This window comes from Phyllobates terribilis, unplaced genomic scaffold (genome assembly GCF_046119375.1).
Source record: "Phyllobates terribilis strain yellow unplaced genomic scaffold, ASM4611937v1 Scaffold_3__8_contigs__length_932513732, whole genome shotgun sequence".
Taxonomy (NCBI): domain Eukaryota; kingdom Metazoa; phylum Chordata; class Amphibia; order Anura; family Dendrobatidae; genus Phyllobates; species Phyllobates terribilis.
This window is the reverse complement of record NW_027362763.1, coordinates 501,681,921-501,709,760: the sequence shown is the minus strand read 5'-3', so window position 1 is coordinate 501,709,760 and position 27,840 is coordinate 501,681,921. Positions and strand designations below refer to the sequence as shown.

The 27,840-nt window shown below is 41.8% G+C and overlaps 1 protein-coding gene across 50 annotated transcripts in view; it reads left to right on the top strand.

Moving 5' to 3' along the window:
* Positions 1-27,840, top strand: part of TRDN (triadin) — a 1,346,604-nt gene that overhangs the window by 1,029,901 nt on the left and 288,863 nt on the right. For all 50 annotated transcript variants that reach the window (XM_073675989.1, XM_073675970.1, XM_073675994.1 and 47 more), the window contains 4 exons: positions 12,267-12,341; positions 12,429-12,503; positions 13,266-13,340; positions 25,210-25,284. In XM_073675989.1, the coding sequence (XP_073532090.1) occupies positions 12,267-12,341; positions 12,429-12,503; positions 13,266-13,340; positions 25,210-25,284 (300 nt within the window). The remainder of the gene's footprint in view (positions 1-12,266; positions 12,342-12,428; positions 12,504-13,265; positions 13,341-25,209; positions 25,285-27,840) is intronic.

The following is a 27,840-nucleotide window of genomic DNA, read 5'->3' as shown; positions in this document are numbered from 1 at the left end:
TAAAGGAGCACTTGATATCCGTTGAAGCACCTGCTGTTTTTGTGCCTCATCTGGAATTTGTAGCGATTGGCGTGGCCGTAAGAAAGGGATCTTATCACATTGTCCGCTAAAAGAAGTAGACATTTTAGTTTGGGTGGAAGATGGTCTTTCTTCTGCACCTACCCCACGGACACAACCTTTTTTCCCCTTCCCAACACGCCTATTCCCCTTTCCACCAGCAGCAGGCCTTTTTCCACTCATTTTGGTGGTTAACTAATTCACAACTCTGGAGTTGTTTGCACAAAAAAACAATGGATGGTAACCGAGCAGAGCTGAGTGGCCAAACTGTGGTATTAGGCCAAAACTATTGGCTGGGTTAGATGCAGAAAAAAATTATTTTTAATTTGCAACCTGATGGAGGTCAGTATAGATGGACTAATAGACCAAGTCCCACACACCGCTAGAAGCCCAAATATTTTTTCAGAGCTAGATGCAGAAAATTTTTTTATTCAATTTGCAACCTGATGGAGGTCAGTATAGATGGACTAATAGACCAAGTCCCACACACTGCTAGAAGCCCAAATATTTTTTCAGAGCTAGATGCAGAAAAAAATTATTTTTAATTTGCAACCTGATGGAGGTCAGTATAGATGGACTAATAGACCAAGTCCCACACACTGCTAGAAGCCCAAATATTTTTTCAGAGCTAGATGCAGAAAAAAATTATTTTTAATTTGCAACCTGATGGAGGTCAGTATAGATGGACTAATAGACCAAGTCCCACACACTGCTAGAAGCCCAAATATTTTTTCAGAGCTAGATGCAGAAAAAAATTATTTTTAATTTGCAACCTGATGGAGGTCAGTATAGATGGACTAATACAACAAGTCCCACACGCTGCTAGAAGCCCAAATATTTTTTCAGAGATAAATGAAGAAAAAAATTATTTTTAATTTGCAACCTGATGGAGGTCAGTATAGATGGACTAATAGACCAAGTCCCACACACTGCTAGAAGCCCAAATATTTTTTCAGAGCTAGATGCAGAAAAAAATTATTTTTAATTTGCAACCTGATGGAGGTCAGTATAGATGGACTAATAGACCAAGTCCCACACACCGCTAGAAGCCCAAATATTTTTTCAGAGCTAGATGCAGAAAAAAATTATATTCAATTTGCAACCTGCTGGAGGTCAGTATAGAAGGACTAATAGAACAAGTCCCACACACTGCTAGAAGCCCAAATATTTTTTCAGAGCTAAATGAAGAAAAAAATTATTTTTAATTTGCAACCTGATGGAGGTCAGTATAGATGGACTAATAGACCAAGTCCCACACACTGCTAGAAGCCCAAATATTTTTTCAGAGCTAGATGCAGAAAAAAATTATATTTAGTTTGCAACCTGATGGAGGTCAGTATAGATGGACTAATAGAATGATGCTATGCCCAAAAGATTTTACTTCACTAGGTGCAGTAAAAAAATTGGTATTCTATACACAGGTGGTATATCTTGCAACACAGGCTACTCCACTGACTAACACACTCTGCAATAGGCCAAAAAGGATTAGCTTTGCTAGATTCAGCCAAATGCTGTGAAAAAAACTTGCACAGCACTGGCACAGACCTGCCTGGCAAAAACTGATAGGAACTCATGTAACCTAGTCCTGAAAAGGACTCCAATTACAATTAGTCTTTACTCCCACAATCTATCTATTTAAGAGCACAGACCTGCCTGATAAAAGTCGTAGGAAATGCTGTAACCTAGTCCTTAAAAGGACTGCAATCACAACTATTCCCTACTCCCAAGCTATCTGTATATTTGTGCGAAAATTGGCTTGAAATTAACAAGGTATAGCACACACAGCAACAGCGGTGCCGTCTAACACGCAGCTGCAGCAGTGAGAAAATGGTGGCGACGGGGAAAATGGCTTGGTCTTATAGGGCAAGGACATGTGACATACATTGCCAATCACACATGCCCTTGCTTGTGTGAAAAAAAGCACTTCGCTCCCTGTGTGCGCTGCTGATAGGCTGACAGATTGCACCTCCCCACTGCAAATGCGGGAAAGAGAAAAAAAAATGGAGATCTTCATTGTTCCTGCAGAGATCCATCCCCTGCCCCTCCCCCCACCCCGCTGTACACTCAAACTGCGTATTAACATTAATTTTCATCATTACTGAGAAAAAATCCAGTTATGATTTTGGTGCACGAACAGTTATCGAACATAACCTCGAACAGCCGAATTTTTCTCAAATTGTTCGTGTTCGCCGACCGGCTCGAACACCGCCCAAAACAGCTCGAATTTGAGATTGGCGAACAGTTCGAGTAGAACAACGCTCATCTCTACTTGCGAGTACAGAAGGCAACTTTCCAAGAATTAGGGTTTGAGGGATATATTGTTTAAGGGAGTTCAACTAACCCCTCTTTCCTTCCTCCTTCCTTCCCACCTACCTTCATTGCTTCCTTCCTTCTGTTCTTTCAAATTCCATTAAAAAAAAAATCTAGTCATCAAGGAGAAAACAGGAGTGCTCAACTTTCAATCTAAAATGTTTTTAATGTAGTGATCCAAAACCTAGTCTTTAAGATATACAGTAAAAACAGAGATGTATTGTAAATCCCTATACTTTATTAATTTACAAAAGAGTTAAATGGTTACGTTAATATAATTAGATTGTTTTAAATTAGATTAATTCAAGAAATAATATTGTTTTCTTTAATATACACAATGCTTATTATATTTATATATAAATAAGACTGTACGTATTAATGCATACAACAAAAAACAGTATTAAAATATAGTGAATAATTTAAAAAGTTAATAATAGCTCCATATGGCAAATGTAAAACTAATGTAGCATGACCTTGTTTATTTCTGAAGGCATTATTAGTAATACATCATTTTCAATACATCATAATTAAAAAAATAATTAACAACTACAGTATTCTAAATGCATTTACAATAGATCATAATATTGAAGAAAGTATAAACTAGGACAATTATTTAACAATAAAGTGGTGTTTTTTTATTATGTCCATGAAATTCTATTGTTTTCCAATAAGCATAATATAGAAAAGAAAAAGTAATCAAATATAAAACCTTGTAAATTAATGCCTTCAATAATAAAAGTTCCTGATAGTAAAAGTGAATTTAATGCATGTAATCTTGTGTATTTCTATAAGTATTATTATTATTAACACATTATAATTAAATCATTGACTGAAAGTGAATGCCTTTGCAGTAGAAAATAATATTCTATAAAACATAAACTGAAACTATTAATTGACAATGAAGCAGTGTGATTAATACACTCCTTCTGCTGTACATTCACAAATTAACTGATATATTGATATATTTATAAATTAAAAGAATTGGGAGCAGTTCTTTGAAAACTATTTAGACGGCTACTTACACTAACAAAAGTCGAATGTTCTTCAGTTTCAATTTTTCACAGGCTTCGCAATTTGATCTAAGTCAGATAACTTTGCCTTATTGGATGGAGGGGGACAAATTGATTCTTGACACTATGAAAATAGATAAATAATTGCAAATAATGAAAAATGACTCTCTTTCATTGCTGATTATATCTCTCAATGCTAATCAATGAATGTCTTAGAAAAATTGTGTAATGGAGCTCTGTTTGTGGTAGTCTGACAGCTATTAGAACTTCCACAGACAGGCCTGGCACAAACCGCTATATTTAGCAGGTCACCACCCCTTAGCCCCTACACAGGGATCTGGGCTTACGCTAAGCACCCTGGATTATGTCCACGAAGTGGCTTCTGGCCAGTGGAAAGAACTGATAGAGAGAAGGGTTGTCATTAGGTCATTGCTAGAAGGTTAAGGTCATGGAAGAAAATCTAAAAAAAGTCAAAATATAAGCTGAGGTCAGAAACTAAACAAAATACCAGAAAATAGTTTAAACTAAGAAATAGACCAGGGAAGAAACAATTTATAACTGGCAGCTAGAAGAGGCGTTTAAATAGGGTATGACCCTGGCAAAGCCTCACAGCAGAGGTTGCATTACAACAAATATCAGCACCCTTCAGCAAGTTATAGACTCCTTATTTTGGTGGGACCAGAAGTCTCAGCCAGACTAATGTATAGGAGGTTGTAGAATAGGTTTCAGACATAAATGCAACAAATGGTCAGTGTCATTTTAACAAATTCAATAAATAAATCAATAGTACAAACTACTATAAGAGTAATAGATCTTTTCAGAGAATTATGTTTCTTTCTCCACTTACAAGTAACTCCCATCTCCCCACCTCCACACCCAGCCTCCTGAAATCACCATCTTCTCTGAAAAAAAAAAACAGCTCAAATTAATATTGGGCAAAGCAAAATGGACTGCCAGCAATCTTATTACTTATTGCACCTATTATTACACTTCTGAGGGAGGGGAGAAGTGAGTAACAGTGAGGAGAGCAGTGAGAGACTAGTCAAACACTAGCAGAGAGATAAAACTGAAGCTTCAAACTATTGAAAAAAAAATTATATATAAAAAAGCAATAACATTTTTGGACAATTACTTTTTGGTGAGTCTTGACATCTCTAACGATTGCTGTTTTAACTTTACAGCAGAGCAGTTTGGATATAATGGTTTGTTTTTGTGCCTACTAGAATTTAGCTGAACCAATATTTTATGCAGGCTGTGCAGTCTTTTCAATCTACTCCCACAAGGTTGCCTTTAGTTCTCCCACTTACTCTTCAATTTTCACTCTTTATGTCCTCCACTTTCTTACTCAGCATAAGTTTATAAGCTTTTATATATTTTAGTTTTTGCAGAGCTTTATTTAGTCCATCTTCTACATAACTAATTCACTGTTCTGCCTCAGAGATTTATGACTGTATTTCATTCATATAGTGGTGCTTGAACGTTTGTGAACTCTTCAGAATTGTCCATGTTTCTGCATAAGTGTAAAATTAAACTACAGTACATCAGGTTTTTACACAAGACCTAAAAGTAGATAAAGAGAAACAAATATACAAATCAGTAAAAAATACTAGACTTTGTAATTGTTTACATGAGGAAAAAGATCCAATATCACATGTCTATAAGTGGCAAAAGTATATGAACCTTTAATATTAGCAGAAAATTTGAAGATGAAATTAAAGTTTGGTGTTTTCAGCTAATGCGATAACATTCAAGTGTGAGAGGGCAACCTGTTCTATTTAAAGAAATGGGATCTATCAATGTGTGATCTCAATATGTTTGGAAAATGATCCAATATCACTTGTCTGTGAATGGAATTTGAACCTTTGCTTTCAGTTTCTGGTATGACCCCTTTGTACAGCAATAACTGCATAGACATATTTCCGGTAATTTTTTAGTCCTGCATATCAGCTTGGAGAAATTTTAGCCCATTCCTCCTTACAAAGCTTTTTATGATATGTTGGAGAGGTTTCTTCCATGAACTGCTCACTTCAGGTCTTTCCTCAACATTTCTATAGGATTGACATGAGGACTTTGACTTGGCTATTCCAAAACATTAAAATGTTATTCCCAAAATCACAATGTAGTCTTATAATAATGTACACATATATTTTTTCATTTATGCCAATCTAACTCATTTTTACATCTTCCCAGTCACCCCACCTTCCAGGCTCTTTTTCCCATATTGATAGATCCCTGTTCTTTAAATAAAGCTGGTCACCCATTCACACCTGATTACCATCACATTGGTTGAAATGACCAGACTCTAATTTCACCTTCAAATTATCTGTTAATCCTAAAGATTCACATACTTTTGCCACTCATAGACATGTAATACTGGATATTTGTCCACATTTAAAAATGCACAGTCAAATTTATGCCCAAATATGAAAAATTCTGAAGGGATCACAAACTTTTAAACACCACTGTAGTTTTGATATATTTGTGTAACCACTTTTAATTTTGAAATTTGAGGCTCAATATTTGCCACAACTTCATTGCTCTTTTCACAGCACCAATATGGGATAAGTCTTAGCTTGCATTCTCTGTATTAATAACAACTTAATATCCCTACCATGACCTTGGAGCATCCACCTTTGTTACTTCCCTTTGAACTTCCAATTTCTTTCCCTTCTTAGAACTAGTTCATTTTGTAGGAACTTTATTAAAGGGGTAATGAGTCTCAAAGATACCTGTTACCTTTTTAGCTTTCCCTCAGTTCACAGCAGCCAAATTTGAGTTTTTTTAATGTGTACATCCTGAAATTTCTTCCAACTCTCTCTTTCTGCCTCTAGATTTTATTTCCTAAGAGGCAGATTTGTATTTGTCCAACATCTCCCACTCTCCCGCCCTTAGTGCCTGCCCACTCTTTCTACAAAGCACCATCTAGAGACTCCTATACAGTATGAACATGGATAAATTGCTGTGCAGTTTATTTTTCCTAAGATTCCTCCCAATTCACCTAGTATGCACTGTCCTGAGACTTTCTTGCGATCAGTAATGTTACAGGTGCTTACACTGGAGCCACGCAGGCTCCGTGTACTACAGGGTACAAAGGAGTCATATATATTTTTACATGTATGATAATGTAATCTAGCTCTTTGTAATGCTCTCCATCATGCCCCCTGGTTAAAGTCACAAGCTGATAAGATTACTTGTTCTGTGGGGACCCTGCAATGTCTTTGTCATCTCACTACTTTCCCTCCCTAAATGTGCAAATTTGTAGGAACTCTTAGGCTATGTGCCCACGATGCAGAAATGCTGCTGATTTTTCCTGAGCGTTTCTGCATCTCCCTGGCAGAAAAGGATTTTACATGCGTTTTTCTGCCAGGGACAAGTGTTTGTCAAGCGTTTTTAGCATGCGATTTCGCATGCTTTTGTCAAGCTCTTTTCAAGGCTATTCTAGCATCACTTGGAAAAGTGCTTGAAAGTTGGTCACACAATATAAATCCATGCAACCGGCATGGATTTAAATTGTGTGACCAACATAATGTTAAAAAAAAGAATTAGAACGTAAAAAATAAAAAATAACCTTATACTCACCTTTCTGGCGGCCTCGGTCTGCTCCTGGAGTCAGTGCTGGCTCCGTGGCGGGTACCGGTAATGTAAAAGGACCTTCCATGATGTCAGCTTTCAGGTGATGGTCATGTGACCATAAGCTGACTAAATGACATCACCGAAGGTCCTTGCAGATCACCCCTGGGAGCCGAGGAGAGCGCATCGTCGCCGGGAGGACATCGGGAGGAGACCGGGGGTGCCGAAGAGGTGAGTATGATTATTTTTTTTTTATTTTTAACTTTAGAATTCTTTTTTAACTTGTAGGTACAATGGTACCTGGGTCGGATGAGAGTCTCCTCTTCTCCAGACTCGGGTACCATCGGCGCATTAAATCGCATAAGATACATGTAGTCATGCGGATCTTATGCGGTCCAATGCAAGTCAATGGCGGCGATTTCACAGCATAATTGTAGTAGAATTGGTCTTGCTGCGGTTTTTACCGCAATGCGAATCCACAGCGGAAATTTCCGCATGATGTTCACAGCACATGCGGATTTGCATTGTAGTACATGGCAGACCTATTACAAGCGATTTTAATGCGTTTGCGCTGCGAAAATCTGCCGCAAAAACACATTAAATCCATATCGTGTGCATATAGCCTAAACTTATGGAATACTTATCAAATATCACAGACCATGTCCCCATGACATCACCATTCTGAGCACACAGCAGAGCTGCTGGCTGAACTGCTCAAAGTACAAAGAGGAAATCTGTGTGTTCTGTTCTTTGAACAGGCTATAGCAGGCAGTAAGGAGCTGGAGGTAACATGACATGTGGCAGCTCAGGAATAGAACAGAAGTTTAACAGCAAGTAAATAAGGAAATATCTGAAAGGGCGCAGTCAGATGGCCGTATAAATTGGATGGAGATTGGAATGCAATGTTTCATAGAAATAGATGAAGCTATCACGCTCGGGTCGGGAGCGCTCCAAGCCAGTCCAAGCACTACGTCCTGACATCAGTCTGATTAATACAGCCATTTGACTGCATACAAAGGCTTTACAATGCTTTAGTAATCTGTGTGCCCAGAAAACCCATATAAGTGCTGCTGGTAAACTTAAAGAGTGATCATCATTTTAATTTTATTTTTAATAACATAAATTAATTGTACATGTGAATATAAGAAACTCTGTAACATATTCTATAAGAGAAATTAGACCCTTTCTCCACCAGGACTAAGCATTAATTTGCAAAATTCTCAATTCCTGTCTAAAATCTGTATTCAATGAAGAAAGATTATTGCATTACTGAGATAGGAGATGGCAGTTATGACTGGTAAGATTCTCTGCAGTTGGGAGGGAGAGGAGGAGAATTTATTTAGGTAAATTACATTTTATACTTGCCAAATGTACACATTCTGCTTCCTTAGACCTGTGGATAAACTGTTTAAATAATATATTTTGTTTATATTTTCTTTACTTTGTAATATTTTCAGTCATTTTTGTTGCTTGCAAATCTATAAAATAAATCTAATTTAGTAATATACTTAAATTCAAATTACAAATAGAATGTCTTTTTATATATTGCAATGTTCCTCTTGAGTCAACTATAAATTTGCCAAGTTAAAATATACTATTGTCTTAATACGTACTAATTTTGTCAGCACCCACCATTATTGATGGATTTGAACAAATCTACAAAGAGTATGGAGGCTCAAGCTATCTGATAGTTGAGGGAGTGGTCAATCAGGAACATCCGATTTTAGACTGCCAATTTCTTTATTCTCCCCAAAATAAGTCGGCGACAGAGATATCTTTTGGCAGCTCTCTCATAGAGAACACAGGAGCTTTCTTCCGAAAAAGAGGTCATGTATATGGAAGAGCCAGCCAAGGTTGCTGTCAGTTGACAGCATCTAATGTGCATGGGGCAAGCAAAATGCAACCACTCATAAAGAGGGCCACACACTGGACCTCATCTTCACCCGCCTCTGTTCCCTACCTAACCTCTCTAACTCACCTGTCCCTCTGTCTGACCACAACCTACTTACATTCTCTTTCCCTTCCTCTCCTGGTGCACAATCCCCACTCCACAAACTTGCACACCGTCGTAGAAATCTCAAACACCTTGATTCACACTCACTCTCTGAATCGCTTCTCCCTCTTCCAGACATATGTTCCTTAAACAATGCAGATGCAGCTGCCACTTTATATAACACCACAACAGCTGCAGCTCTCAAAATGGTTGCCCCCTCACAGATTCAAAAACTCGCACAATCAATAGGCAATCATGGCACACCAGCCTGACTAAAGAACTGAGGCAGGCTTCCAAGGTTGCTAAGCAGAGATGGAAAAGATCCAATTCCAACGAGCACTTCATCACATTCAAACACTCACTACTTTAAGTCCACACTCACTGCAGTAAAACAAACCTACTTCTCTTCCCTCATATCCTCCCTGTCTCACAACCCTAAACAACTATTCAACACTTTCAATTCTCTCTTCTGTCCCCCAGCACAGCATCCCTCTCCTTTCATCTGAGCTGAAGACTTTGCCTCATTCTTCAAGCAGAAGATTGATAACATCAGACAAAGCTTTGGCCTACAGTCCCCACAGCCCCTCCTCATAACTACTCGGCCCTTCTCCTCCAAAACCAGCTTCTTCACCATTACGGAAGATCAACCTTCCTCTCTACTCTCCAGAACACATCTCATTACCTGTGCACTTGACCCGATCCTATCCCTCCTCATCCCAAACCTCACCACAGTCTTCATCCCAACCCTAATCCATCTCTTCAACCTGTCACTAACAACTGGTGTCTTTCCTTCTTGCTTCAAACATGCCTCGATCACACCCATCCTCAAAAAGCCCTACCTTGATCCATCCCCTTTGTCTAGCTATCGCTCCATATCACTTCTCCCTTATGCCTCAAAACTACTGGAACCATATGTCCATCTTGAACTGTCCTCCCACCTCTCCTCCTGCTCCCCCTTTGACTGCTTACAATTTGGCTTCCGACCACATCATTCCACTGAAACTGCCCTGACTAATGTCACCAATGACCTACTAACTGCCAATCCAAGTGACACTACTCTGTCCTCCTCCTCCTCCTCCTGGACCTGGCTTTGATAAAGTTGACCATTTCAACTTACTACAGATTCTCTCATCTCTTGGCATCACAGACGTTGCCCTATCTTGGATCTCTTCATATCCAACAGACCGGACATTCAGCGTCTCCCACTCACACACCACCTCCTCATCTCGCCTCTATCTGTTTGTCTGTGTGCCCCAAGGTTCAGTTCTAGGACCCCTGCTCTTCTCCATCTACACCTTTGGCCTGCGACAGCTCACAGAGACCCACAGCTTTCAGTATCATCTCTATGCTAATGACATACCGATCTACCTCTTTGGACCCAATATCACCTCCTTACTAACCAGAATCCCACAATGTTTGTTTGCTAATTCATCTTTCTTCTCTGCTAGGTTTCTAAAACTTAACATGGAAAAATAGAATTCATCATCTTTCCCCCATTTCACACAACCCCCCCAACAGACCTATCTATCAAAGTCAAAGGCTGCTCACTCTCCCCAGTCCTGTAAGCTCCCTGCCTCGGGGTAATGCTTGACTCTGATCTCTCCTTCAAACCACAAGCCCTTTCCACTTCCTGCCAACTCCAACTCAAAAATATTTCCCAGATTCACACATTGCTTAATCAAAAATCTGCAAAAACACTAGTGCATTCCTTCATCATCTCCCGCCTTGACAATTGCAACATCCTGCTTTGTTGCCTCCCCTCTAACATTCTTGCACCCCTCCAGTCTATCTTAAACTCTGCTGCTCAATTAATCCACCTGTCCTTTCGCTATTTCCCTGCCTCTCTTCTCTGTCAATCCCTTTGCTGGCTCCCCATTGCCCATAGACTCCAGTTCAAAACCCTAACCATGGCATACAAAGCCAACCACAATCTGTTTCCTCCATACATCTGTGACCTAGTATCCCGGTACTTACCTGCACGCAACATCCGATCCTATTGGGTTCAGGTCTGGAGACTGGCTAGGCCACTCCAGGACCTTGGAATGCTTGTTACAGAAGCCACTCCTTAGTTGCCTTGGCTGTGTGTTTTGAGTCATTGTCATGCTGGAAGACCCAGCCACGACCCATCTTCAATGCTCTTACTGAGGGAAGGAGATTTTTGCCAAAATCTCACAATACATGACCTCATCCATCCTCCCTTTAACACTGTGCAGTCATCCTGTCCCCTTTTCAGAAAAGCACCTCCAAAGTGTGATGTTTTCCCCAGCATGCTTCATGGTTGGGACGGTGTTCTTGAGGTTGTACTCGCCCTTCTTCTTCCCCCAAGCACAGCGAGTGGAGTTGATACCAAAAAGTTCTATTTTGGTCTCCTCTGACCACATGACCTTCTCCCTTGCCTCCTCTGGATCACCCAGATGGTCACTGGTGAACTTTAAACAGGCCTGGACATGTGCTGGTGTGAGCAAGGGGCCCTTGCATGCCCTGCAGGATTTTAATCCATGATGGCGTAGTGTGTTACTAACAGTAATGTTTGAGACTGTGATCCCAGCTTTCTTCAGGTCATTGACCAGGTCCTACTGTATAGTTATGGCCTGATTCCTGACCTTTAACAGAATCATCCTTACCCCATGAGACGAGATCTTGCATGGAGCCCCAGACTGATGAAGATTGACAGTCATCTTGTGTTTCCTCCATTTCCTAATAATTGTGCCAACAGTTGCTGCCTTCTCACCAATCTTTCTGCCTATTGTCTTGTAGCCCATCACAGTCTTGTGCAGGTCTACAATTTTTTCCCTGGTGTCCTTATTCAGCTCTTTGGTGTTGGCCATGGTGGAGAGGTTGGAGTGTGATTGATTGAGTGTGTGGACCGGTGTATTTTATACAGGTAATGAGTTCAAACTGGTGCAATTAATGCAGGTAATGAGTGCAGAGTAGAAGGGATTCTTAAAGAAAAACTAACAGGTCTGTCAGAGCCAGAATTCTTGCTGGTTGGTAGATGATCAAATGCTTATTTCATTAAATAAAATGCAATTTAATTATTTAAAAATCATACAATTTGATTTTCTGTTTTTTATTTTTAGATTCTGTCGCTCCCAATTGAAGTATACCTAAGATAAAAATTATAAACCTCTCCATTCTTTGTAGGTGGGAAAACTTGCAAAGTCGGCAGTGTATCAAATACTTATTTTCCCCACTGTATATTACATTACATTGCCTTGTGCAAGTTTACCAATAAATAAAGTATAGCAGCAATTTTTTACAAAAAAAACATAGATCCAGTATAAATAAAAGATTCCAGTATAATAAAGTGATACATTTTTCTATAGAGACTGAAGTGAAAAAACTTGAAGAGCCATCAAAACCAAAGAAAAAACTTGAGTTGCAAGCTGCCCCTAAAAGAGGTAAAGTTACATTTTAAACATTACTTTATATCAATTTAAAAAATATGATATATAGTTTATAAAACTTTTCTTATAAATCTTTTATAGAGACTCCAATTAAAAAGCTAGAAGAGCAAGTGGAACCCCTCAAAAAAACTGAATTGCCAGCAAAGCCGCAGAAAGGTAATGTAAAAATTACAAAATGTAATTAATTGTTATTAGAGATAACAAAATTTTCATAAAAATGTGATTTGCAGGAAATCAATTTGCTACAAATTGAAAAACTGTAGAGCCTTCAACTGCCCAAAAAAGATGTGCCTAGCACTCTAAGGTCTCAAAGTACTCTATCTGCATCATACCCTTTTCAAGCTCTTTGACTTTATTGTGGCTGTGGTATGTTAAAGTGAACTCACCATAGAAAAGAAGGTAACCAGGTAGTAATCAACAGCCTATTTAATAATACGACATACTGATAGACTTGTCATGTTTTTAAATATTAAAAAATGGCCCGAATGGTTGCCATTTGAACTTAAATAAGGTAGTAATATTACATGAAATGCTAAAACGGAAACAGTATTATAAAATAATGTATAAATCATTATGTATAATATATAGGATAATATATATATATATATATATATATATATATATATATTATACATATATGCATGTATGCATTACTTAAAATAATTAGAAGTCTACTGCAGACACTTCATTGAAAAAATATAAAGAACTACTTGAACCTAGGAAAAAGCAAGAATTACCTAAAAAATATAATAGAGGTAAAAATGTAACAATATCACTTACCTGAAAAAAATGTAAACATTAATATACGGTATATCAATTAAAAAATATATATTATACACTGCACAGTATATATATCAATTAAACATATATATTATACACTGTACAGTATATTAATCTTTAATTATAATTTTCCTACAGAGATTCCAGTGAAAAAACACAAAGAACCAACAGAACCCAAGAAAAAAACTGAGTTGCCAAAAGAACCTAAAAAAGGTAATTAGCTGCTTTATCTTTGTTCTTATGTAACCATTTATCTTATGAACACACATAGATAATTATGTGTTTACTTATGTTTAGAATGTTATTGTTTTACATTTTTTGTTAAATTGTAATGGTACAAAAGGTTATAATGTGACCTATAAATTAATATGATCTATTCACAATTTATCATTTCTGTATTTTTTTAATTCACTTTCCTTTTTTGTCTTGTAGCATTAGTTGCCCTTTTTGGAGCAAAATCAAATATTTTTAGTTGAACAGTTTTTTGCGCCTTTTAACTTGAAAAGTCGCAAATTCGCAAAATGGCACATAAATTGCTCCAACATATTGTTGTAGTCAAAAATATACCAGAGAGGAGAGTGGAGTTGAGACAAATTTTGTGACTTTTTAGAAAGTCACAATTGATGATTAAGTGAAGTGGAATCGCTAAAACTCTGCCCACAAAAATAGAAAAATAAGAACATATAAAATAGACTTCAAAAAAGGCACAAAACACAAAAAATGAGACCAAAGACATGTGCAATAGCATTCATAAATCGGGGCTGATATCTTCTGCTTCAAATGGAAGCCATACTACAGTAACAGATATGGTATATGATAACCCATTGATTTTAAATTGGTTGTCCACTTTATCCTTATGTTAACAAAATTGTCTGGGTCAATAATTTGTGGTACTTATTGATAGGTAAATATATAGCAATATTTAGTAAATACAGGTTCTTCTCAGTGAAACATTAGTCATTTCCAATTGAAAAATTGGGCAATGTTTTTTGAATGAATGACACTGATGGACAAGTTTGTTCACATGCTCCTCCATCAACTGCCATTTTGAGAACAGACGTGCTGTGCAGTCTGTGAGAAAGACTGCTCATGCAAGTGGCTGCTGCTTAAGAAATGACGGAAACCGGTAATAATTATTACTGAACCACAAATTCATGTTCCTAACAATTTACAAAATAAACTGGATATCTCTTTTTACCCTATCCAGTCCCGGACAGTTCTTCATTTCTGTGCTTTTGTTTTTTCCTCCTCTTCTTTCAAGAGACATAGCTTTTCTCATTTTCAATCGAAATAGCTGTATGTGTGCTTTTTATTTTATTGGACAAGCTATAATTTCGAATGACTCCACAGGTGTCTACAATCTTGTAATCAGTCAGTGGGCCTGTATATAGGGCTACAGACACTCATTGTGCTGTTTGGTGACATGGTGAGTACCACACTCAACATGGACCAGAGGAAGCAAAGGAAAGAATTGTCTCAGGAGATTAGAAAGAAAATTATAGACAAGCATGTTAAAGGTAAAGGTTATAAGACCATCTCCAAGCAGCTTGATGTTCCTGTGACTACAGTTGCACATATTATTCAGAAATTTAAGATCCATGGGACTGTAACCAACCTCCCTGAACGTGGTCGCAGGAGGAAAATTGATGACAAATCAAAGAGACAGATAATATGAATGGTAACAAAAAAAACAGGATAGCTTCTAAAGAGATTAGAGGTAAACTTCAAGCTCAAGGAACATCAGTGTCAGATTGCACCATCCGTCATTGTTTGATCCAAAGTGGACTTCATGGGAAACGACCAAGTAGAACACCATTGTTCAAAAAAAATCATAAAAAAGTCAGACTGGAAGTTGCAAAACTGCATGTTGACAAGCCACAAAGTTTCTGGGAGAATGTCCTATGGACAGATGAGACAAAAATGGAAGTTTTTGGCAAGGTACATCAGCTCTATGTTCACAGACGGAAAAATTAAGCATATCAAGAAAAGAACACTGTCCCTACTGTGAAACATGGAGGAGGCTCTGTTATGTTCTGGGGCTGCTTTGCTGCATCTGGCACAGGGTGTCTTGAATCTGTGCAGGGTAAAATGAAATCTCAAGACTATCAAGGGATTCTAGAGAGAAATGTACTGCCCATTGTCAGAAAGCTTGGTCTCAGTTGCAGGTCATGGGTCTTGCAACAGGATAATGACCCAAAACACACAGCTAAAAACACCCAAGAATGACTAAGAGAAAAACATTGGACTATTCTGAAGTGGCCTTCTATGAGCCCTGACCTAAATCCTATTGAGCATCTTTGGAAAGAGCTGAAACATGCCGCCTGGAAAAGGCAACCTTCAAACACGAGACAACTGGAGCAGTTTGCTCATGAGCAGTGGGCCAAAATACCTGTCGAGAGGTGCAGAAGTCTCATTGACAGTTACAGGAATCGTTTGATTGCGGTGATTGCCTCAAAAGGTTGTTCAAAAATATTAAATTAAGAGTACCATCATTTCTGTCCACACCTATTTCATGAGTTTAATTTTTTTTTAAATTTTGTGGAAGCAGAGTAGAAAAGTAATGTCTGACTTTCATTTGTTCATTTCCATAGATTTTTAATTTATTATTATTTTTGTCAGATTCAAGTTATTTCTGTGACCGTTGTGGGTTTTTCTTTCATTAAACGAGAGGTACCAACAATATTGACCATATGTGTATACATTTATATGCTTATGTTAGTGGAATGTATAAATTAATTTCTTTGGAGCTATTTAAAGAAATGTTTAGTTATCAAAAAAATCACAAGTAATAAAGACAAAGGGTTGAAGTTGCCACATGCCTCTTTGTTTGTACAGATGAAGTAATCATTAAAAAAACAGATGTCACACTAGACTATCAAATATAGGTACATAATATTGTGCCATTGTAATTGCAAAAGTGTGCCAGACACACAATATTTACATTGAAAGGCAAAAAGATAGAGACTTATGATTTTACAGGAGCACACAGCACAATCTTTATTTCACAACCAGAAATATTGGATCTATATTTTCTTCCACATGGCAGATATAATTTATGATGTGCAATATAAGGTGATTAAAATGAAAAATATTATATTAAAGATTTCCTTTATGCAAGCTCCATTGATATCTGCAGGGAGCTCATACAGTGGGTATACGGAAAGTATTCAGACCCCTTTAATTTTTTCACTCTTTGTTTCATTTTAGCCATTTGGTAAATTCTAAAATGTTAATTTTTTTCTCATTAATGTACACTCTGCATCCCATCTTGACTAAAAAAAAACAGAAATGTAGAAATTTTTGCAAATAAAAAAAAGAAAAACTGAAATATCACATGGTCATAAGTCTTCAGACCCTTTGCTCAGACACTTATATTTAGGTCACATGCTGTCCATTTCCCTGTGATCCTCCTTGAGATGGTTCTACTCCTCCATTGGAGTCCAGCTGTGTTTAATTAAACTGATAGGACATGATTTGGAAAGGCACACACCTGTCTATATAAGACCTCACAGCTCACAGTGCACGTCAGACCAAATGAGAATCATGAGCTCAACGGAACTGCTCAAGGAGCACAGAGACAGAACTGTGGCAAGGCACAGATCTTGCCAAGGTTACAAAAGAATTTCTGCATTACTCAAGGTTCCTAAGAGCACAGTTGTAACGGGTCCGGGAGGCGGAACCTCTGAGCTACTATACAAGGGGGCGGCCCTTGTAAGGGAGCGGGTGGCAGTCTCTGGGTGAACGGACAGGGAGTTACGGCAAGTGATCAGGGCAGTCTCTGGGTAAGGGGTAGGTACGACCTGTGATGGCGGAGCCTCCGGGTAGGCTAGCAGGCAGATGGTAGATGTGTGCTCCCAGGTGAGCAAGCGAGAGTCTCTGGAATAGCAGGTGGTCACGGCACGTGACGGCGGAACCTCCAGGCTGGCAGGCAGGTAGGTAACGGAGAAGCGCTCCCAGGTGAGCGGGCAAGAGTCTCTGGAATAGCTGGTGGTCACCGCACGTGACAACGGGACCTCCGGGCTGGCAAGCAGGCAGGTAACGGAGATGCGCTCCCAGGTGAGCGGGCAAGAGTCTCTGAGATAGCTGGTGGTCACAGCACGTGACAACGGAGCCTCCGGGCTGGCAAGCAGGCAGGTAACGGAGAAGCGCTCCCAGGTGAGCGGGCAAGCTGGTCCATAGACAGACTGACCGGAGTTGTAAGGCAGACCGTCGGACCTCAGGCAAGCAGGCAGGTAGCTGATGTGCGCTCCCAGGTGAGCGGACAAGTTGGTCCTTAGACAGACTGACCGGAGTTGTAAGGCAGACCGTCGGACCTCAGGCAGGCAGGCAGGTAACAAGTATTCAGGCAGGAATCAGGCAGGTAACTAGCAGGAAACTGGCAGGAAACTGGCAGGTAACTGGCAGGTAACTGGCAGGTAACTGGCAACGGGACCTGAGGGCTGAAGCACAGGTGAGACACAGGTGCAAACAACATTGCTCGGGCACCTCCATTTTGGAGGAGGTGCCTTATATATGATGAAGTCCTCCGGCCATTGGCCGGGGACTCTTTAGGGCGGCGCGCGCGGCCCCTTTAAGAGGAGGGGAGCGCGCGCGCGCGCGCCCTAAGCACAGGGGCCGGGAAGGAGCGCGCGCTGAGAGCAGAGCAGGAGGAGGACGCCGGGACGGAGCGCGCGCTGACAGCAGAGCGGGGGGAGGAAGCCGGGCACGGAGCAGAGCGGTGAGAGGAGCAGCGTCCCTGCCTAGCAGAGGGCAGGGACGCCGGCACTACAGTACCCCCCCCTTTAGGCCCCCCCTTTTTTAGGCCAGACAGAAATTTAGCTAGGATGAGAGGGGCATGGATGTTCTCCCGGGGCTCCCACGTTCTCTCCTCAGGACCAAACCCCTTCCAATCTACCAGGAAAAAGGTCTTTCCTCTTACCCTTTTGGTGGCAAGAATGTTCTCTACCTCAAACTCGTCCTCAGCAGAAACCGGAGCAGGAGGCGTACCTGTAGACTTGGAAAAAGAGTTAAGTACCACAGGTTTGAGGAGAGACACATGGAAGGAGTTAGGGATCCGTAAGTTGGCCGGGAGTTTCAATTTATAGGCCACCGGGTTGATCTGACTGATGACCTCCAGTGGGCCGATGAACCGAGGCCCTAACTTATAGGAAGGGATCTTGAGCCGGACATATTTGGACGAGAGCCAGACTTTATCCCCAGGGCGGAATTGAGGAGGGTCCAGACGTTTTTTGTCAGCGTGTCTTTTCATACGCTCGGATGACAGAAGGAGTGCGGACCGGGTACTCTCCCATATGGAGGAAAATTTGTTAACAAGAGATTCCGCAGCCGGATTGTCCGCCGAGGTGGAGACGGGAAACGGGATCCGAGGATGCTGACCGTAGACTACAAAAAACGGGGATTTGGAGGAAGACTCGCTCTCGTGATTGTTGTACGAGAATTCGGCCCATGGCAGGAGATCCACCCAGTCAGAATGGTGGGCATTAACGAAGTGCCGAAGGTAACTGGTCAGGTTCTGATTGATCGCTCCACTTGACCATTAGACTGTGGGTGGTAAGCGGAGGAGAAGTCCAGGGTGACGTCCAGCAATTTACAAGTGGCTCTCCAGAAACGGAAAGTGAACTGTACCCCACGATCCGACACGATGTGATGGGGCAGGCCATGAAGACGGAAGATGTGGCGGATAAAGTCTTTAGCCAGCTCGGGTGCAGACGGAAGACCTGGCAGTGGAATGAAGTGAGCCATCTTGGAGAAGCGGTCAGCGACCACCCAAATGACCGTACAACCGGCAGAGACGGGCAGATCAGTAATGAAGTCCATCGCTATATGCTGCCAGGGGGCAGCAGGTACTGGCAGAGGTAGGAGGCGGCCGGCCGGCAGGTGTCTCGGAACTTTGTTGCGGGCGCAGGACACACAGGCAGAAACAAAGTCTATTACATCCTTGTGCAGGTTAGGCCACCAGTAGTGCCGGGTAATAAGCTGGAGGGTTTTTTTCTGACCGGCGTGGCCAGCTAGTTTAGACGAATGACCCCAGTGTAGAATCTTCTCCCGATCAGGTACTGGTACGAACGTCTTACCAGGAGGAAGACGATTTAGACTCACGGGAGCCACCTGCATTACTCTGGCGGGATCGATGATATGTTTCGGATCCTCTTCGAGATCAGACACCAGAAAGGATCGAGACAAGGCATCCGCCTTGACGTTTTTGTCAGCCGGGCGAAAATGAAGGACAAAATCAAAACGAGCAAAAAACAAGGACCACCGGGCTTGGCGCGGGTTAAGTCTCTGGGCATGCTGGAGGTAAGCCAAGTTCTTGTGGTCAGTGTAAATTATTACCGGGTGAAGAGCCCCCTCGAACAGGTAACGCCACTCCTCCAATGCCAGTTTGATGGCCAATAACTCTCGGTCTCCTATGGAATAGTTGCGCTCAGAGGAGGAGAAGAGTTTAGAGAAGAAGCCACAAGTTACCATCCTCCCGGAAGATGATTTTTGAGTAAGTACCGCTCCGGCTCCAGAGGAGGAGGCGTCAACTTCCAGGAAGAACTGCTTGTTGCCATCTGGGCGATGCAGCACCGGGGCGGAAGAGAAGGCCTGTTTAAGGGAAAGAAAGGCCTCCTCTGCTTCGGGTGGCCACTCTTTTGGATTAGTACCTTTACGGGTGAGCGCAGAAATTGGGGCCGTCCGGGAAGAGAAGTGTGGTATGAAGAGGCGGTAGTAGTTGGCGAAGCCCAGGAAACGCTGAATGGCCTTCAACCCCTCCGGTCGGGGCCATTTCTCGATGGCAGACAGTTTCTCAGGATCCATTTGAAGGCCGGTCTGAGAGATAATGTAGCCCAGAAACGGAAGCGAGGTCTGCTCAAAGAGGCACTTCTCAAATTTAGCGTAGAGATGGTTCTGCCTTAGCCTGAGCAGGACCTGACGAACGTCCCTCCGGTGAGTCTGGAGATCCGGAGAGAAGACCAAGATGTCGTCCAGGTACACCACTACGCAGGAGTAGAGAAGGTCCCGGAAGATGTCATTGACCAACTCTTGAAAGACGGCAGGAGCGTTACAGAGACCAAAGGGCATTACCAGGTATTCATAGTGGCCGTCCCGGGTGTTGAATGCCGTCTTCCATTCATCCCCCTGACGAATACGAACCAGGTTGTACGCCCCACGAAGGTCCAGTTTGGTGAAGATCCTAGCCCCCCTCAGACGATCAAATAATTCTGGAATGAGCGGAAGGGGGTACTTATTCTTCACCGTGATCAGGTTTAGGCCTCTATAGTCTATACAGGGACGGAGAGAGCCGTCCTTCTTTTTGACGAAAAAGAAGCCTGCTCCCGCCGGGGAGGTAGATTTCCGGATGAATCCTCTGGCCAGATTCTCCTCAATATATTCGGACATTGACCGGGTCTCAGCAGCGGATAAAGGATAGATACGCCCACGGGGAGGAGTAGTACCGGGTAGCAGATCGATGGGACAGTCGTATGGTCTATGTGGTGGTAATGTCTCTGCCTCCTTTTTATTAAAGACATCTGCATAAGACCAATAAGGAATCGGAAGTCCAGGTAGATTAGCTGGGGTAGGAGAGGGACGAACGGGATGGACGGGAACCAGGCAGGTTTTATGACAGTCTTGTCCCCAGCGAAGGACCTCTCCGGTTTGCCAGTCTAGCACGGGTGCATGTCTCTGGAGCCAGGGCAGACCTAGCAAGAGGGCGTGAGAGAGTCCAGGCAGAACATGAAAGGAGATACTTTCAGAATGCAGCATTCCCACCTGCAGGGTAATGGATTCGGTGATGAGTTGAATGGGGCGAGGTAAGAGGCCCCCATCCACGGCAGCGACAGACAAGGGTACAGCCAGAGGTTTGGTGGGGATGCGGTATTTCTCAACCAGGGACTGTGAAATAAGGTTCCCGGCTGCTCCAGAGTCAAGTTGGGCTAGTTCGAAATAACGGTTCTCCCTGTAGATGATCGAAACTGACAACAGCAGGGATGGAGAGGATTTATTCTTGTCTAGGTGGACCTCTCTGAGCGAACCTAGACACAGGCGTTTCCCGACCTCTCCGGGCAGGCACGGATCCGGTGCTCCTTACTGCCACAGTAGAAGCAGCTCCCCTCGGCACGGCGTGAGTCCTGACGGGTTTTGACCATCTTGGTCTGGTCGACCTGCATAGGCTCAGGAGAGTGTACCTGGGGAGAGATGGAGGGAATGACGGGTTTCTGGAAAGTAGGAGCTAAACGTGGAATCCTTCTCTCACGGGTGACTTCTTTGGCACGCTCCTGAAACCGTAGGTCAATTCGGGTGGCAAGAGTTATTAAGTCATCGAGAGTGGTAGGAATGTCCCGACCGGCAAGTTCATCTTTAATACGGCCGGACAGACCCTCCCAGAAGACGGAAACCAGAGCGTCGTTATCCCAGGCCAGCTCCGAGGCAAGGGTACGGAACCGTATGGCATATTGGCCCACGGTGAGACTCCCCTGACGGAGGCGTAGCAACGATGATGCAGATGAGGTCTTCCGTCCGGGTTCGTCGAAGACTTTCCGGAAAGCCGTGAGAAAAGCAGGCAAGTTGGACACCAGGGGGTCTCCTCTCTCCCATAGAGGATTCAGCCAGGCCAGGGCCTCCCCGGTGAGATGGGACATGATGAAGGCAATTTTGGCCCGGTCGGAGTTAAACTGGTAGGACAAAAGTTCAAAATGCAGGGTGCACTGATTCAAGAAGCCCCGAGCCTGGACGGGGTCGCCTCCGAAGCGAGGAGGTGCAGAAAGCCGGGGTCCGGGGTAGGATACCATAGTATTAGTGAGCAGCGGAGCCGCCGGATTGCAAGATATGGCACTGGCGGAGGTTGTTGGTGGATCAGACAGAGTGTTCAGGCGAGTATTAACATTCCGCAGGTGACCCAGGATGGCCTCCTGTTGGGACCTCTGACGGGACAGTTCAAGAGCGAGGTCCGAGAGCGAGGGAGCTTGGGTGCCACCGGGTTCCATGGCCCGAGCAAACTGTAACGGGTCCGGGAGGCGGAACCTCTGAGCTACTATACAAGGGGGCGGCCCTTGTAAGGGAGCGGGTGGCAGTCTCTGGGTGAACGGACAGGGAGTTACGGCAAGTGATCAGGGCAGTCTCTGGGTAAGGGGTAGGTACGACCTGTGATGGCGGAGCCTCCGGGTAGGCTAGCAGGCAGATGGTAGATGTGTGCTCCCAGGTGAGCAAGCGAGAGTCTCTGGAATAGCAGGTGGTCACGGCACGTGACGGCGGAACCTCCGGGCTGGCAGGCAGGTAGGTAACGGAGAAGCGCTCCCAGGTGAGCGGGCAAGAGTCTCTGGAATAGCTGGTGGTCACCGCACGTGACAACGGGACCTCCGGGCTGGCAAGCAGGCAGGTAACGGAGATGCGCTCCCAGGTGAGCGGGCAAGAGTCTCTGAGATAGCTGGTGGTCACAGCACGTGACAACGGAGCCTCCGGGCTGGCAAGCAGGCAGGTAACGGAGAAGCGCTCCCAGGTGAGCGGGCAAGCTGGTCCATAGACAGACTGACCGGAGTTGTAAGGCAGACCGTCGGACCTCAGGCAAGCAGGCAGGTAGCTGATGTGCGCTCCCAGGTGAGCGGACAAGTTGGTCCTTAGACAGACTGACCGGAGTTGTAAGGCAGACCGTCGGACCTCAGGCAGGCAGGCAGGTAACAAGTATTCAGGCAGGAATCAGGCAGGTAACTAGCAGGAAACTGGCAGGAAACTGGCAGGTAACTGGCAGGTAACTGGCAGGTAACTGGCAACGGGACCTGAGGGCTGAAGCACAGGTGAGACACAGGTGCAAACAACATTGCTCGGGCACCTCCATTTTGGAGGAGGTGCCTTATATATGATGAAGTCCTCCGGCCATTGGCCGGGGACTCTTTAGGGCGGCGCGCGCGGCCCCTTTAAGAGGAGGGGAGCGCGCGCCCTAAGCACAGGGGCCGGGAAGGAGCGCCCGCTGAGAGCAGAGCAGGAGGAGGACGCCGGGACGGAGCGCGCGCTGACAGCAGAGCGGGGGGAGGAAGCCGGGCACGGAGCAGAGCGGTGAGAGGAGCAGCGTCCCTGCCTAGCAGAGGGCAGGGACGCCGGCACTACAACAGTGGCCTCCATAATCCTTAAATGGAAGAAGTTTGGGACCACCAGAAGTCTTCCTAGACCTGGCCGTCCAGCCAAACTGAGCAATCGTGGGAGAAGAGCCTTGGTGAGAGAGGTAAAGAAGAACCCCAAGATCACTGTGGCTGAGCTCCAGAGATGCAGTAGGGAGATGGGAGAAAGTTCCACAAGGTCAACTATCACTGCAGCTCTCCACCAGTCAGGTCTTTATGGCAGAGTTGCCTGATGGAAGCCTCTCCTCAGTGCAAGACATATGAAAGCCAGCTTAGAGTTTGCTCAAAAACACATGAAGGATTCCCAGACTATGAGAAATAAGGTTCTCTGGTCTGATGAGACAAAGATAGAACTTTTTGGTGATAATTCTAAGCGCTATGTGTGGATAAAACCACGCACATCTTGACTAAAAAAAAAAAACAGAAATGTAGAAATTTTTGCAAATAAAAAAAGAAAAACTGAAATATCATATGATCATGAGTCTTCAGACCCTTTGCTCAGACACACATATTTAGGTCACATGCTGTCCATTTCCCTGTGATCCTCCTTGAGATGGTTCTACTCATCATCTGCCCAATACAATCCCAACAGTGAAACATGGTGGTGGCAGCATCATGCTATGGGGGTGTTTTTCAGCTGCAGGGACAGGACGACTGGTTGCAATTAAAGGAAACATGAATGCGGCCAAGTACAGAGATATCCTGGATGAAAACCTCTTCCAGAGTGCTCTGGACCTCAGACTTGGCTGAAGGTTCACCTTCCAACAAGACAATGACCCTAAGCACACAGCTAAAATAGCAAAGGAGTGGCTTCAGAACAACTCTGTGTCCATTCTTGACTGGCCCAGCCAGATCCCTGACCTAAACCCAATTAAGCATCTCTGGTGAGACCTGAAAATGGCTGTCCACCAACGTTCACCATCCAACCTGACGGAACTGGAGAGTATCTGCAAGGAAGAATGGCAGAGGATCCCTAAATCCAGGTGTGAAAAACTTGTTGCATCATTCCCAAGAAGACTCATTGCTGTACTAGCTCAAAAGGGTGTTTACACTCAATACTGAGCAAATGGTCTGAATACTTATGACCATGTGATATTTCTGTTTTTCTTTTTTAATAAAATTGCAAAAATTTCTACATTTCTGTTTTTTCAGTCAAGATGCAGAGGGGTGCATAGTGTACTTTAATGAGAAAAAAAATGAACTTTTTATTATTTACCAAATGGCTGCAATGAAACAAAGAGTGAAAAATTTAAAGAGGTCTGAATACTTTCCGTACCCACTGTAGTTGTTTTATGATAGAGCATGGCAAGCATTTTAATATATGCCAATGTATGTATTCTTTAATTTGTCTAGTTTTTTAGTGTATTTTAATAATTTTTCATTACCTTGTAGAATTAAGCTAAAATGATGCTATTAAATAAAGTCTAGTAGAATTTTGTAAATGATTAAAGAGTCATTCTCAATATTACAAAGACAGGTGATAACTTGTACGGGGTGGGCCATTTATATGGATACAACTAAATTAAATGGCAATGGTTGGTGATATCAAGTTCCTGTTTGTGGCACATTAGTATATGGGAGGAGGAAAACTTTTCCAGATGGGTGGTGACCATGGTGGTCATTTTGGATCCAACTTTATTTTTTTCAATGGGAAGAGGGTCATGTGACACATAAATGGCCCACCCTGTAGATCAGTGAAGGTCTGAATGTTGGGACTCACAGTGATCCCAAAAACAGAGCTCCAAAATGTAGTACACATTTGGAATGTTGCATTGGAAAAAGAAAATGATTAGAATGAAGACATGCATGCTCAGTCACTGTGATTTTCATCTAAGGACTTTCAGTGACCCTTTCTCATGATCTTAAAGGGCCTCTGGGATACCCATTGATAAGCAAGTTACCACCTATCTTTTGGATCATTTATAATTCTTGGAATTATTTTTTAAATTAATAATATTTCACTAAATTCACTAATTTCCATACAGAGGTGTCAGTGAAAAAACATGAAAAGCCACTGGAATCTAAGAAAAAACATGATTTGCCACCGGAACCTAAGAAAGGTAAAAATATAAACTTTTGTATATATCTTATAAAGTATAACTTTAATATAATTAACAAACTATAATGTAGATCAAACTTTACATCTGATTGTTCTGCAGAGACTACAGTAAAAAAGTATAAATACCAATAGAACCCTGAAAAAAAGAATTGCAAACTAAACCAAAGAAAGACAACATACCCAAATATATTTTCAAACATTGGTGCATTGTTTTTGGACCGTAAACTTTAGACAATGTTAATTCAGCCTTTTAAAATCTGAATGCTCATGGGAGACTCCATGAGTAAATCATTATAAAATCCTTAACGTACAACTACAATGTACAATATATTTTTTAACAGGATTTGAGTGTCCAGTCACAACAGAATGTATAGCAATAAATGAATGTATACGTAATTGCATCATAAGCATGAACATGAATATTAAAGAATAATGTGCCTAAAGACCCTGGGCATATGTACTCACATAGTTCAGACCTGGGATGTAGTGTCTACATGAAAGGTATTATAATATTGTAAAACCAAAACATTTTTCTTTAACATATGTTTATAGAAGGGGGAAACTTAAGTCACTCCAATGATATTCCGAGATCCAAAATGAATAAATATAGATCTTATGCATCATTGGTCCTCTGTTGGTGGATCCCAAGATTTTCCAAATACAGTAGGACTACATTTTTGATCTTTCCCATGACCTCCATTACTGTGGTTCTTGGGTGGTCCAGAGAGACTATCCCCTTTTATTCCTCACAATGTACTCCTATGTAGTCTCTTCCCCATCTCCAGAATCATTCAAAGACCTGCATGAATTTGTAGTGAAGATTTATGGAACTGATGATTATTCCCTAATGGACATTGCCTAATAAAATACATTAGAACCTGTTAAAAACCATAAAAACCTGATTAATCTAAAAACAAATGGTACACCCAAAAATTTATAAAAAAGGGGCAAAACCAAGATTTTCTTCAGGCCATTCAGATGTACAGTTTCAATCTTCTTTTAAGTTATAGAATAGTGGGGGACACTGGTGTTTATATACATGCACATATCCTGCTCCGAAAGAATGAGGACTGGATCTTTAACAAGCCTTGCCACATAACTTGGTATAAAATCCAACCTAGACACTCTATATACTGTATAATTGACATAAGAAAACTTTTGTGCAAAACTCCCCTGAGATATGTAAATATACCCTTCATGGCCTATATGTCTCCTTACACCAGCTTGAGACTCATCACAAGAAGAAATGTATCCCCTTCCACTATTATATATAACAATTTACCTAGTAGCTCACATAGGATAGAGTTCCTTCTAAGGTGTTTTATGGGTTGTTTTTCTGATTTGTTAAGTTTATTTCTTACCACACTGTACAGTTTTTAAGAAGATATGGTAATGTTAATAATATTAACATAAAAAGCCAAAAACATTCATAACAAATACATTTTACCAATATCCTTCATGACATAAAAATGATTAGCTTATGAAAATAAAAAAATGTGGCAAATAATAATAGTAGTTATAATATTGTATGCACATAAAAAGCCAGTAGCATGAAAAAATATATACATTTGCCAAAAGAATCTGAGCAAGATGGCAAAAAACAATATCTGAAAGTATATAAAATGAGCCAATATTTACTGAAATTATGTGAAAGAAAAAGAGTGAAATATATAAATGAACACATTTACATAAATTTCTTTTTGCCGATTAAAAAAAAGTTAAACAAAAAAAAAATAAAACAAAAAAAAGAAAAATTTGCATCTGTCAGCAGAAATTATTTAAAAAAGGAGAGCAATTGAAATACGCATATGTGTGTATGCAGGTTGCATGACTAAAGGATGCAAAATTTCATTCTTCCCACTTGCCTGAGTGACCTCAGTAACATCCAAACTGCGATCAATCAGGAGGCCAAGGGTTGGGGTAGGAAAGTGTTCAGACATCCTGGTACTTGAAGAGGTGGAGTAAAACCTTGATTCCTTGATTATCCCATGCAACATGCAGGACTATAAGCATGGGTACGTTTCTACTGCTCTCCCTGTCACTTCGGCAACACAGTTAACAGTTTTGAGGGATAAAAATGAATTCCAGACTCCCTTGAAAATGTATATACAATTTCTTTACAGAGATTCCACTAAAAAACATGAAGAGCATGCTGAACATAAGAAAAAACAATGAAATGAAAAATTTAAAATAGAAATGTGAAATTGTATTTATATAAAATAACACTATGCAAAGGGAAAGGACAAAAGATAAATCGAGATTCAAATTGATATTTCGTGAAGCCACCCTATGACTTTAAAGAGCCTCAAAGTGTCAATATTTCTAGGTACACTTGTGCACAGTTTTTGAATGAAAATGGCAGGTAGGTTGTTCCAAACATCCAGGAGAACAAAACACAGATATGTTGTGAAGGTATTTTTCTGTAAATTCTTCTGTTTCATCATTTAATCGCAGACAGACTCGATGATGTTGAGTTGAGCCATATCATCAACTCCTAAACACCTTGATATTCTTTACAATGGCAAGACAAAGGGTGGTCAATTCACACCAAATATTA